At 44.2% G+C, this 13,033-nt stretch overlaps 1 protein-coding gene across 4 annotated transcripts in view; it reads right to left on the bottom strand.

Annotated features, from left to right (window-relative positions):
* Window positions 1–719: 719 nt before the first annotated feature.
* CHKA (choline kinase alpha) overlaps window positions 720–13,033 on the bottom strand; it is a 65,671-nt gene continuing 53,357 nt past the window's right edge. For 3 of the 4 annotated variants that reach the window (XM_045558277.1, XM_045558279.1, XM_045558278.1), the window contains 3 exons: window positions 9,606–9,712; window positions 8,034–8,115; window positions 720–954 (listed from right to left, as the gene is read on the bottom strand). In XM_045558277.1, coding sequence (XP_045414233.1) covers window positions 895–954; window positions 8,034–8,115; window positions 9,606–9,712 — 249 coding nt within the window. In that variant the 3' untranslated portion in view covers window positions 720–894. Of the gene's footprint in view, window positions 955–8,032; window positions 8,116–8,310; window positions 8,418–9,605; window positions 9,713–13,033 lie in introns of those variants that run through there. The other variant, XR_006736531.1, reaches the window with a different exon arrangement.

Raw genomic sequence — 13,033 nt, 5'->3', positions numbered from 1 at the left:
AGCTGGCCACTGGAGAGCCCAGGCCAGGGTTTCCCTCTCCCTGCCCAGGGGCCGGGGCCAGAACCACCAGGGAGGCTCCCGGGCTGGAGGGAAGGGCCCAGAGAGCTGGGTGCGCAGCCTGCTCCCCGAGAAGGGGAGACGGGAGGGAAGGAAGACGGGGAGGTCCCCACACGGTCCCAAGGCCACAGGCTCACTGGAGTCACTGGAGTACACTCACAGTTAGGAGGGGGCCCGACAGAGGTTCTAGCCAGTTAAAGAGAAACTCATCAGTCTAACAGGGTATGTACAACAGGCACGGGGAGCTGGTCCTCCCGGAGCAGCCGAGCAGCCGGCGCCAGGTCCTGCGCAATCTGCTTCCCCAGCCTCCAGCGTCTGGACTGCGAGGGTGAAAGAGCAGCTTCCCCGCCTGCAGCAGTGACTAGTGACTTCACAGTATGTCTCTGGGAGTGAGTAGTGTCTACAACACATCATCATCTACAGAAAGCCTGGTCACAATGTTCACCAGCACATTAATGAAAAATCTGTAAAATCAACATTAACCAGAGTACCTGCAGTAACACTGTTTACTTTTGCTGTTTGTCGTATCTGACTGAAAACCGTAACCCCCAAATACAAAATGCCTTCTCTAGATTAAAAGCATTCAGAGATATTGCACTATTGGACTGTATTTCTGCTTCCCAATCTCACTTCAGAGTCCTAGTGAAATCGTAAACAAGATATGAAATAAATGTTACTCCATTTTAATACAGTCTTTAGTATCATACACATCTGTGTTCAGTAGTGAGACATCCAGAACCGTCCTGCCGCAGGTGCGCAGTCGAAGCACAGAGGGGACCCTGCTCCGCCACCTCCCCGTGCTGTCCAGTGCCAAGGTGGATGGAGGCCTCCCCACAGTCACACCCCAAGCTTCCTCTTCTGGTCAAAATAGGCATCAAACCTCGCCTGGGCGTAGTCCTAGGAGACAGCAAGTAAAGAGAAGACCTCACCAAGGGCTCCTGCTTGCCCGAGCCCTGCCCACGTGTCCTGCCTAGGCAAGGGCCGAGGGCACGGAGGCAAGAGGACCACAGCCCAGGACAGGGTGTGCTTTCTTTTCAATAAACCTGGCTCGAAGTCCCTTGGCCAGCCCAGCCCTGCCAACCAGGAGGGACTGCTTGTCTGCATGTCTGGCAGCACTACAGCTCATCATCTGTTGAACTTGAATTCTGCAGGCACTGGCTCACCAACACAATAAAGGACATTGTGCTTTTAGAGCACAATCTTGTCCCTGGGACGTGAGCAAGTACAGAACAAAAGGTGAAGAGAAAGAGGGTGCGGCCTATTTTCTGGGATCACCTGCAGTGTGACTGTTAAAAAGAACCCCGAGAGGGAAAGGAGAGAACCTGGTTGGAGTTCTGTTTCTGCTCCTGTCATGCCACTGAACTGGTCTAGGTCGTTCCCTCGTCTGGCCATCCGTGTGGACGACACAGTTTCTTAAAGACCCACTCCCAATCTAAAAGTGCAATTCTAAATGCCAGGAAGATTACAATATCATCAAAAAATTAACTTGAGCTATAATTTCTACACCATGAACATGAGCCCATTTCAAATGGACAGTGTGAGAGTTTTCACAGGCGCACCACCCCGGTCTCCACCACCGCCACAACCGCGAGATGCTTCCAGCACGGCTGACAGTCCCGCAGGGCCTCCTGCAGTCAGCCCCGCGCTCACTCCTGGCACCACAGGCGGCCACTGACCCAATTTCTGCCACTAGACATGGACTTCTCATTCCTATGTATCACGTAAATGGAATCATACAACATGCCCCCTTTGTGCCTGGCTTCTGTCACGCAGCATGACGTTTCTGAGAGTCATCCAAGCTTTGGTATCAGCGGCTCATTCCTTGTTATTGCGGAGTAGTTTCCACCACGTGCACCTATCGTGTGTAATATCCATTCGCCTGCTGACGGGCATTTCAGTGGTTTCCAGGTTGGGGCTATTAAAAATAAAGCTGCATGAGCATCTGAGTACAAGTCTTGGTGTGGAAATACGCTTTCATTCCTCTTGGAGTGTTACCCAGGAGAGGGGCTGCTGGGTTGTATGGTAAGTGTTATGTTTAATTTTATAAGATTGTCACACTGTTTTTCAGCTTCTTAAAGGTGTCATTCAAAGAGTTTTTCACTTTGCTGAAGTCTACTGATATTATTAAGATATATGTATATATGTTTTTTAGTCTACGTTCCCTGGCTCCTAACTCCCACAGCCCTTGCTACAGTAAACAGAATCCTACCTTCCCCTGCCCTTCTTTCACCTGCCCAAGGCAGGAATCTAATCTGATTGCGGGTCACAAGACCCTCATTCCAGAGAGGGTCCTGCCCCACACCCTGGAGGAAGGAATGCTGCACAGAGAGGCCAAGAAGAATCTGAAGAGACAGGCCTTGCTAGGTTTAGATCAGACCTTTTTACAACCACATTTCAATACAGTTGTCCATGTTTCAATCACACCTATCCAATGAAGTCTCTATAAAAGGCCCAAAAGACAGGGTTCGGGAGCTTCAGGACAGCTGAACAGATGGAGGCTGTTCTCACCACAGGAAGGAGATGAGAACTTACCCACATGCTGTGAGGGTGGTATGGCCCAACTCCACGGAGACAGAAGCTCCTGCCACTAGGGGCCCTTCCAGACCTCATCCTCCTATGTATCTCTCCATCTGGCTATTTGTATCCTTTAAAATATCCTTTGTAATAAACTGGTAAGTTTTAAGTATTTCCCCTTATTTAACATTTAGCAGTTTGTGAGTCGCTTTAACAAATTAATCAGATCCAAGGAAGGGGTTATAGGAACCCCAATTTACAGCCAGTCAGTCATAAGTTCCAGAGGCTCAGGCTTGAGACTGGTGTCTGAAGTGGGAGAAGGAGCAGTCTTGGGGACTGAGCCCTCGATCTCCAGGTAGATGGCGTCAGAATTGAATTGGAGGACACCCAGCTGGTGTCTGCTGCAGAACTGATTGCTTGCTTGTTGGTTGGGAGAAATCCTCCACATTCAGTCACAGAAATCTTCTGTAGTGATGATCGTTTTTGGGTGAAAGAACAGGAAAAAGCACTCTGAGTTTGTGTTTTTTCCACTCACATCAAATTACTGTATTTTTTTTTCCTTTTTTTTTTTGAGACAGAGTCTCACTTTGTTGCCTGGGCTAGAACGCCGTGGCGTCAGCCTAGCTCACAGCAACCTCAAACTCCTGGGCTCAAGCGATCCTACTGCCTCAGCCTCCCAAGTAGCTGGGACTACAGGCATGCGCCACCATGCCTGGCTAATTTTTTGTATATATTTTAGCTGTCCAGCTAATTTCTTTCTATTTTTAGTAGAGACGGGGGTCTCATTCTTGCTCAGGCTGGTCTCGAACTCCTGAACTCAAACGAGTCCACCGGCCTCGGCCTCCCACAGTGCTAGGATTACAGGTGTGAGCCACCGCACCCAGCCATTTTTTTTCCCTTTAAGATTCGTGTTTTATGTAAGCCAAGAAATACCTGTGCACGGCCACCAAGCCTTTCTCCTGTTTTCTTATAAAAATCCGGGCATGGGGGCTCACACCTGTAATCCTAGCACTCTGGGAGGCCGAGGCCGGTGGATTGTTTGAACTCAGGAGTTCGAGACCAGCCTGAGCAAGAGCAGGACCCCGTCTCTACTAAAAAACTAGAAAGAAATTAGCTGGACAACTAAAAAAATATATATAAAATTAGCCGGGCATGGTGGCGCATGCCTGTAGTCCCAGCTACTCGGGAGGCTGAGGCAGGAGGATCACTTGAGCCCAGGAGTTTGAGGTTGCTGTGAGCTAGGCTGACGCCACGGCACTCTAGCCTGTGCAACAGAGTGAGACTGTCTCAAGAAAAAAATAAATAAATAAAAAATAAAAACTTAATAGTTTTAGCCTTTATATCAGGTCTATTATCTGTTTCAAGCTGATTTTTGTGTATGATGTGGGATCAAGGTTCATTTTTTTCCCCATATGCTGCTTCAGCTGTTCCTGCATCATTTTAAAAAATATAATCCTTTTTTCCATAAATTACCTTTCTGCTGAATATCAGTTAGTCATACACGTGTGGGCCTATTCTGGGCACTCTGTCCCGTCTTATCTGATTTATGTCTTTGTGCCAACACCACATTATCTTGCTTACTGTGCTTCAGAGAAGTCTTGAAACAAGGTGGCAGGAGTCTTCCAACTTTGTTCTTTTACAAAATTGTTTTGGTTATTCCAGGTTCTTTGCATTTTCACATAAATTTTAGGATCAGTGTGTCAATTACTACCCAAAAGCCTGGGCTGTGGAGGATCTGTGGTCAGTGTGGGGTGAAGGGACATCTCTACCTGGAGCCTGCCCAGCCGTCGGGGGGCTCTCTCTCGCTCAGCTTCTTTACTTTTATCACTTTTATAGTTTTCAATGTATAGATCTTGCACATATTTAAGCATTTATCCCTAAACATTTCATGTTTTTATGCCATTGAACACTTTTCATGTACAACTATTTCTAGCATATAGAAATACAATTGATTTTTGTATATAAACCTTGTATCCTGTGACCTTGATAAACTCACAACTTTTCTGTTGACTCCTTTATTATTTTAATGTATACAACCATGGCATCTACAGAATAAAGGCAGTTTTTCTTCTTCCTTCCCAGCATGCCTGTGTTTTCTTTGCATTACTGCACTGGACAGGAGCTTGAGGACAATGTGGAAGAGGCGCAACGAAAGCAAACGTCCTTGCTTTGTTCTGTACTTGGGGCAGGGGTGAAAGGGAGTGTGCCGTCTTTAGCCAATAATGATGTTAGCTGTGGGTTTTTATACATGCCCTTTATCTGGCTGAGGAAGTTCCCCTCTATTCCTAGCTTGCTAGGATATTTTATCATCACTCGGTATTGCTTTCCCCTGCATTCATTGAGATGATATGGTTTTCACCTTCATTCTGTTAATAGGAAAAATTACATTAATTCATTTTCCACATGTTAACCAAACTTGCACTTCAGGGATAGCTGCCACTTGGTCATCATATACTATATTTTTAAATGTTAGTGGATTTAATTTTTGCCAATGTTTTGATAAGGGCTTTTGTTTAATGTTCACGAAGGGCACTGATCTGTAATTTTCTTGAAATGTCTTTGTGTAGTATTTGTATCAGGGTAATACTGGTCTCATCAAGAGAGCTGGGAAACGTTCCTATCTCCTTTATTTTCTACAGGTTTGTGTAGGACTAGTATTATTTTTCCTTTTATTAAAAAAAAATTTTTTTTTTTGAGATAAGGTCTCATTGTTTCCTTGGCTAGGGTACAGTGGTGTCATCAGAGCTCAGCCATCATGCCTAGCTAATCTTTAAATTTTTTGTAGAGATGGGGTCTTGCTGTTGCTGAGGCTGGTCTCGAACTTCCGGCCTCAAGCAATCCTCCTGTCTCAGCCTCCCAGAGTGCTGGGGTTACAGGTGTGAGCCACCGCGCCCAGCCTATTTCTTTCTTAAGTGTTTGATGATTTTCACCAGGGAAGCCATCTGGACCTGCAGTTTACTCTACAAGAAGGATTTTTTAAAATTATGAATTCAATTTATTTAATAAATATATGGCCATTTCATATATTAGTTTTGGTAATTTGTATTTTCCGAGGAATTCACACATCTTATGTAAGTTGTCGAATCTACTGGCATAAAGTTGTCCATAACATTCTTTTGTCCTTTTAACATCCATCTACAGGATCTGTAGTGATGTCCTCTTTGACACCTGATTTGGTAATGTGTGTCTTCTGTTTTTTTATTGCTCAGCATGGCCAGAAATTTATATTTTTTATTTTTTTGAAAAACTTTTGGTTTCATTGATTTTCTCTATTTTTGGGGATCTACTTTCTATTTCAATGATTTCTCCTCTTACCTTTTTCATTTCAATCATTCTATTTAGAGTTAATTTGTTCTTTTTCTAGCTTTTTTTTTTTTTTTTTTAAATTGAGACAGAGTCTTTCTCTGTCACCTGGGCTAGAGTGCAGTGGTATGAGCACAGCTCACTGCAACCTCAAACTCCTTGGCTCAAGTGATCCTCCTGCCTCAGTCTCCCGAGAAGGTGGGAATACAGGTGTGCACCACCATGCTCAGATAATTTTTTAATTTTTTATAGAGACAAGGTCTCCTTGTTGCCCAGACTGGCCTCAAACTCCTGGTCTCAAGTAATCCTCCTGCCCTGGCCTCCCAAAGTGCTACAATTACAGGCGTGAGCCACACCACACCCTGCCTTTTTCCTAGCTTTTTAAAACAGAAGCTTACTTAGGTCACTGGTTTGAAAGCTTTTTTCTTATCCATTATAAACATTTAAGCTATAAAGCTGTAAGTTTCCAAATACTGCTTTACCTATGTTCTACAAAATCTGATATATTGTGTTTTCATTATAATTCAGTTCAAAATATTTTCTAATTTTCAATTTCTTCTTTGCCCCAAGGTTGGCTGGTTGACTGGTTTGTTTACTTGTTGGTTGGTTGGTTTGTTATTTATTTATTTTAGACAGGGTCTCTCTGCTGTCCAGGCTGGAGTGCAGTGGCACAATCGTAACTCACTGTAACCTCAAAATCCTGGGCTCGAACGATTTTTGTAAAGACAGGGTCTCACTATATTGCCCAGGCTGGTCTCCAACTCCTAGCCTCAAGTGATCCCCCTGCGTTGGCCTTCCAAAGTGCTGGGATTACAGATGTCACCTGCCTGGCTGACCCAGAGTTTATTTAGAAGTGCATTCATTACTTAATTTCCAAATAATCAGGGATTTTCTAGATATCTTTTTGTTGTTGTTGATTTCCAATTAAATTACACAGATAACATACCCTGTATTATTTTAATATTCATCAAGATCTGTCTTATGGCCCAATATGTGGTCTATCTTGATGAATGTTCCACGTTCACTTGAAAAGAATGCACACGCTGCCGCTCTGGGGGTTCAATAAATGTGCATCAGGCCAAGTCGGCTGGGAGTCTCGTTCAAGCCCTCTGTCCTCCTTACTGCTGTGTGTTTACTTGTTTATCCACCACAGAGGAGTGGTAAAATCTCCGACTTTAATTGTAAATTTGCCTATCTCTCCTTTCAGTTGTCAGTTTTTGTTTCATTTCTTTTGAAGCAAGACAAGTGTATACACACTGAGGTTGCTTATGTCCTCTGTTATTATGTCCTTTATTATTACAAACTGTCTTCTTTATCTCTGGTAATACCCCTTGTTATGAAGTGTACTTTGTCTTCTGGTATCATTCAACCACGACTCCAAATCTGCTTTAAAAATCCAAACGTCCCCTTCTTTCTTTACCTAATAGTGTCTTTGTGTTACCAAACCTTCTGCCTGTAAGTAGAAATCACCCTAGTGTAGACTGAGGAGGATAAAACGAACTAGCTCCACTACCTGTCCCACAGAAATGGAGCCCACCAGACCACAGACATTTGTGTTGTCCCACCACCCTGACCCCAAGACACCACTCACTATGGAGCAATAGAAGGTTAAAAATAGTGTCTTTCTATGTCAAGGGAAGTTTTTAATGTTAGAATAAAATGATAGCCTAGCTTGGTTACAAATTTTTCTGCAAAAAAAGAGAAGGTCTAATTCAGTAAGTACTAGCTTCTAACTCGAAGTTGGGGACCACAGGCTGCAGAATGATGTGGAAACCGATGAATAAAACCCTTCACAGCAGGGGAAGGTACCATACACACTTCTTCACTTAGTGACCCTATGTCACAAGGGACTGAGGCATCCAGGACCACAGGACCAGCCAGCACTTCTCTGAAGCAGGGAAGCAGGGAAGCAGGGCCTGCGGGCCCTGGGAGTGCGGGCAACTCTCAAGGGCAAGCACAGCATCAGTGAGCATGGCTCTTCCCACCGCTTCCTAAGATGAGCCACACTGTCCTGGTGCCAGCAAGTCACCACATTTGGGTACTTGGGGGGACACGTAACCTTCTGTAAGGAACAGTCATTTGCTGCCTAGCATTCACATACACCATAGCATTTTTCCCTGTAAGTAGGGGTAGGGGCAAGAAACACCCCTAAAACATACCATGTACCCAAATTCAATGGACGAAATCTTAGCCTGTATAATGGACCAAAGTCCCCAGAAGAAATGGGATGCAAGGGCAAACCTGTAATTACAAAAGAAAGAAACACAAATGAGATGTATATAGTATCAGTTGTAGGACCGATAAAGTAAGTTCATGCTGGATGGACATTTTAACTCATTTTATCTCAAGTGGATGCAAACTTTGCATTGGCAAATCCATGGGACTATATTGCAGGGACCACGAACAATGGGAACACCACTCCCTGCCCATTCACACCTCTAGCCAGTGACAGGTGGACTTGCAACTGTGAACACATCCAGCTGCCTGGCCGTGGCACACGTAACAACATTCACAGGATGCAGGTGAAGGCCTCGGTAGGCGTGCTGGTAGAGAAAGAAACACTCTTTCTACATACAGAGAAAGAAACAATCCTTGCTGCAAGTGTGAGTGCACAGCACCAGCAACAAAAGGCAGGCCTTCCCCAGGAGGTGGGGTGAAGCTCTCACTCCCTGAGCAAGAGACCTCCTCGAATCCCACACTCAGCCCTTCGCCTTCTCTCACACACAAGTGAAACCGAGCAGATGAGAGCACGAGCCACGTCCCCATCTCTAGGCTGTACCAAGCCCCTCTGTCACTGTGAATCCAAGTCCTCCTTGAGTAATACCTTGGAGGTTCATTCACATGAAAATAAAGCTCTAATTTAGGAACACCTGCTTTAATATCCTCACCAAACCCCATTTTCTGGTTTCTTGTGTTCTCTGACCCACTGGAGTACCTCATGCTACCCCTTCTGTTTGGGTTCTCTCCACTCCATTTTTCTATTTCCGCTGATTCAACAGACAGACAGGGCAGATCCACGCTGCCTGTGGAGCCACGCGGCAGGCTGGGGTGGCAGCATGCGCAGTGGGGGGCGTGAGCACTCTGAAGACCACAGAGAAATGACTCGTGCCAAGTGGGCAGAGAGACGAGGTGGGCAAAAGTCAGTTAAACAGCCATTTTACCAAATAAATGTCATCGGAGACCACAAAGAATAGGAATAGCCCACAGGCTTCTTGACTAAAGAGATGAATAAACAGTGATCTAGACCTTAGTGGAATCTGGAAGTTTCGGGGCCCTGCTTTGAGAGCTGTTGAGAAAACAGTTCAAAAGCAAGACTTAAAACCAACATATATGAGTCTGAATCATTTTCTAGGAGAAACTTAAGAGTCACAACATGTTAGGTGGTGCCCACGACTCCGTGAGCATCAGTGACAAGAGTCTGCAGGCCCTGGGTGGCAGCAGCCCGTACAGCTGAGCCGTTCTGTCTGTAGTTCAAAACTCCACCAAGCACCCTCCCCTTCTTACACATGGAACCTCTTCTCCTTGCCTGTGGTGCACTGGAATCTGAAATATGTGAACAGTCTCAGCCACAATGGAGAAGTAGCAGATTCTATTTTTAACAAAGTGTACGTCCTAGAGATGTAAGATTATAAAAGAGGCTCCTAAAACACTCATAATTGCAAGTAAGCATCCCAAATATACTCTATAAAGAGGTAAGCTATCTTTATAAATCAAAAAAGGAAAAAACTTACCTATTGACTTCAAGTAGCATTTCTTCTTTTATAATGGATTTTTCTTCATTACTGAGGTTTTCAAAGTCATTCTGGAATGCAGCCAAGTAACTGGAAATAAAATGGAGCTTAAAAAAAGTAAATTGTGTTAGGATCAATGATGGTTAAAAATAGACGACACCCACAGCTGTCATGAGCATATACATCTACCATGTCTCTTCAGATCGTCTCAGTGAAAGCTTGGCAGAGCCCCCACTGCTGCTACGCCCAGGTGCAGCAATCCTACACGCTCACCTTCCCTAGCAGTAATCACCATTTCATGTTCTCCACTGGGGCCAGTTTGCAGCAGCAGTTCTACTGAACTTGATGCTGTATGGGTGACAAGACAGTTCCAGGAAACTGCGAGTACTTCTGGAAAAAGTGATTTAGGCAGAATAGTTTTTTCTAACTGAATCCACGTCTAAGTTTTTTCACTGTCTAATCTTAAAGCAGGGTACGCCTGCATCACTCCTTTCCCCAAACTGGCTGGTGTTCCACGCAGGGCTGCCACAGACACGCCAGGCATGAGGCTCTGGGGTATCCTGATGTTTGCTGTAAATGTCCCCTCAAAATGAGAGTGGGACTTGACAATGTGAAGGTGCCTTCCAACTCGAAGATGCTATGATTATTTACATACTCATGTTAATAAATTGGCAAAGTTTAATTTTGATTTGAGAAGAAATAATTTATTAATACCTAAGGTTCTACCAGGCTCCACTTTTACTCTATGTATGAATTAATTAGTAGATTACTTGTTCTTCAACATTTTATACTACATCCAAAGGCAACAGAACACGGTATAGCACCACTTTCTTTCTTTTGTAAATAAGGTAACAGCTGTTATTTTTCCTTATAAGAGCCCTGGTTGGCCGGGTGTGGTGGCTCACGCCTGTAATCTTAGCACTCTAGGAGGCCGAGGCGGGTGGATCACTCGAGGTCAGGAGTTTGAGACCAGCCTGAGCAAGAGTGAGACCCCGTCTCTACTAAAAATAGAAAGAAATTATCTGGCCAACTAAAAATATATATAGAAAAAATTAGCCGGGCATGGTGGTACATGCCTGTAGTCCCAGCTACTCGGGAGGCTGAGGCAGAAGGATCGCTTAAGCCCAGGAGTTTGAGGTTGCTGTGAGCTAGGCTGACGCCACGGCACTTACTCTAGCCCGGGCAACAGAGCGAGACTCTGTCTCAAAAAAAAAAAAAAGAGCCCTGGTTAACTAGTCACTAGTTGGAATGCCAACAGTTCTTCCTCCACCACCTTTCCCAATATCTCCTCTTCCATTTTCCTTCTCTAAAATTGGCTTTCTTATGCTATACCACACTTCTACCACCAGGAAGCATCATTCAAGTTCAAGCACTGTCCTAGGCAAAGGGTCTTAAAAGGGGCCTTACAATCTGAAGTAAACCTGACATAGAAAAGATGATTGCTACTAGCTACTGGATTCTACGTAACAGGCACTATTCTGAACATTCGTTTTTTGCACATTAACTCACTTAATTCTCACAACAATAAAATAATTTTTGCAGATGAGGAAATGAGCATAGATATATTCAGTTGGTGATATAATTTGGCTATTTGTCCCCTCCAAATCTCATGTCGAAATCTGATCCCCAATGTTGGAAGTAGTGCTTGGCGGAAGGCGTTTGGGTCATGGGAACGGATCCCTCATGAATGGCTTGGTGCCCTCTTCGTGGTAGTGAGTGAGTTCTCACTCTATTAGCGCCTGGAAGAACTGGTTGTTTAAAAGAGCCTGACACCTCCTCCTCTCTCTTCTCCTTCTCTGGCCACGTGACACGCTGGTTCCCCTTCGCCTTCCACCATGAGCAGACACTTCCTGAGGCCCTCACCAGAAGCAGATGCTGGCACCATGCTTCTTGTACATTCTGTAGAACTGTGAGCAAAATAAACCCCTTTTCTTTATGAAATACCCAGCTTCAGGTATTCCTTTATAGCAATGCAAAACAGACTAAGACTGTGTAGGTTACACAGCTGGTAGTGGCAGATGTGGACTTCAAATCCAAATCAAACTAGTTTTTAAAACCCATATTGGAACCACCACACTAGATGGGTTAATTTCTGGGAAATACTCAATGCCAAAATTTGCAAAGGAAGAGACAGAACACAAATAGATCAATACTTTAATGAAAGGGTAACTACTGACCCTCCTCTAAAAAAAACTTCTAGGCCCAGACTGTTTTACAGGCAAGGTCTACCAAACTTTCAAAGAACAGATATCTCTCACCTTAATAAATTTATACCAAAAAATAACGAGGGAGCAGGCTGCTCAACCCATTTTTATAATTGGTAAGTCCCAAACGCAGGTGTGAATAATTTTAAAAATAAACATTACAGATCCATTTCACATTATGAGCACAGACATAAAACTCCTAAAATTATTACCTAACTGGATCCCACAGAGTATTACAAAGTATTACAAAATAGTAAGTATAGAGTATTACAAAACACAGCTCATTCAAATGGAGTTTATCATGGAAATTCCAGGATGGTTTAACATTTAAAAATATTTCATTAATGGAGCAAAGAAAGAAGAAACATGAGATTACCTCAATAGATGCAGAAAGGTTATCTGATAAAGATCAATACCCTATATATTATCTTTAAAACCTCTCAGAAAATAGAACTAGCGTGGAACTTCCTTAAATTTACATTGGTAGGCCAGTTGTAGTGGCTCACACCTGTAATCCCAATGCCTTGGGAGGCCAAAGTGGGGGAGGACCACTCGAGGCCAGGAATTTAAGACCAGCCTGGGCAACACAGCGAGACCCTGTCTCCATAAAAAGGAAAAAGAAAAGTAGCTGGGTATGGCAGTGCGTGCCTGGTAGTTCCAGCTACTTGGGAGGCTGAGGCAGGAAGATAGCTTGAACCCAGGAGGAGTTCAAGGCTGTAGTGAGCTATGATCATGCCACTGCATTTCAGCCTGGGTGACAGAGGGAGACCTGGTCTCAAAAAAAAAATAAATAAATAATTTACATTGCTGTACAATTTTAGCAGTTATAAAGCTCTATCATTAAAATGAAATCTGCCTTCTTACTGAAAATCTCCCCCTCACTAGTTTGAGAATTCTGACCTCTAGCACTTCCTGGTGTCTCTAAAAGTCTAACTGCTCTTCAGCAAGACAACAATTCAAATACCCAGATGCTGCTATGTGTTCTCTCTTCCCCAGGTTAAACAAGTCCTCCCGCCCTTCCTTCTCATGCCATCCTGGGCACTCTGCTTTGGACATACTCAAGTTCATCACATCAGCCTGTGACCAGATGAAAGCAAACTCTGTTTCTGGCCCCACAACAAGTCTACATTTGAATGGCTAGACCTGGAGTGTGGATCACTACTGAAGACTCTATCACAGTGCCTGGCTCAGAGTGGGTACTCAACAAACACTTGCTGAGTGACT

The sequence above is a fragment of the Lemur catta genome, chromosome 7, assembly GCF_020740605.2.
Source record: "Lemur catta isolate mLemCat1 chromosome 7, mLemCat1.pri, whole genome shotgun sequence".
Lineage (NCBI taxonomy): Eukaryota > Metazoa > Chordata > Mammalia > Primates > Lemuridae > Lemur > Lemur catta.
The sequence above is the reverse complement of the archived record's forward strand: the minus strand, read 5'-3'. Positions and strand labels throughout refer to the sequence as shown.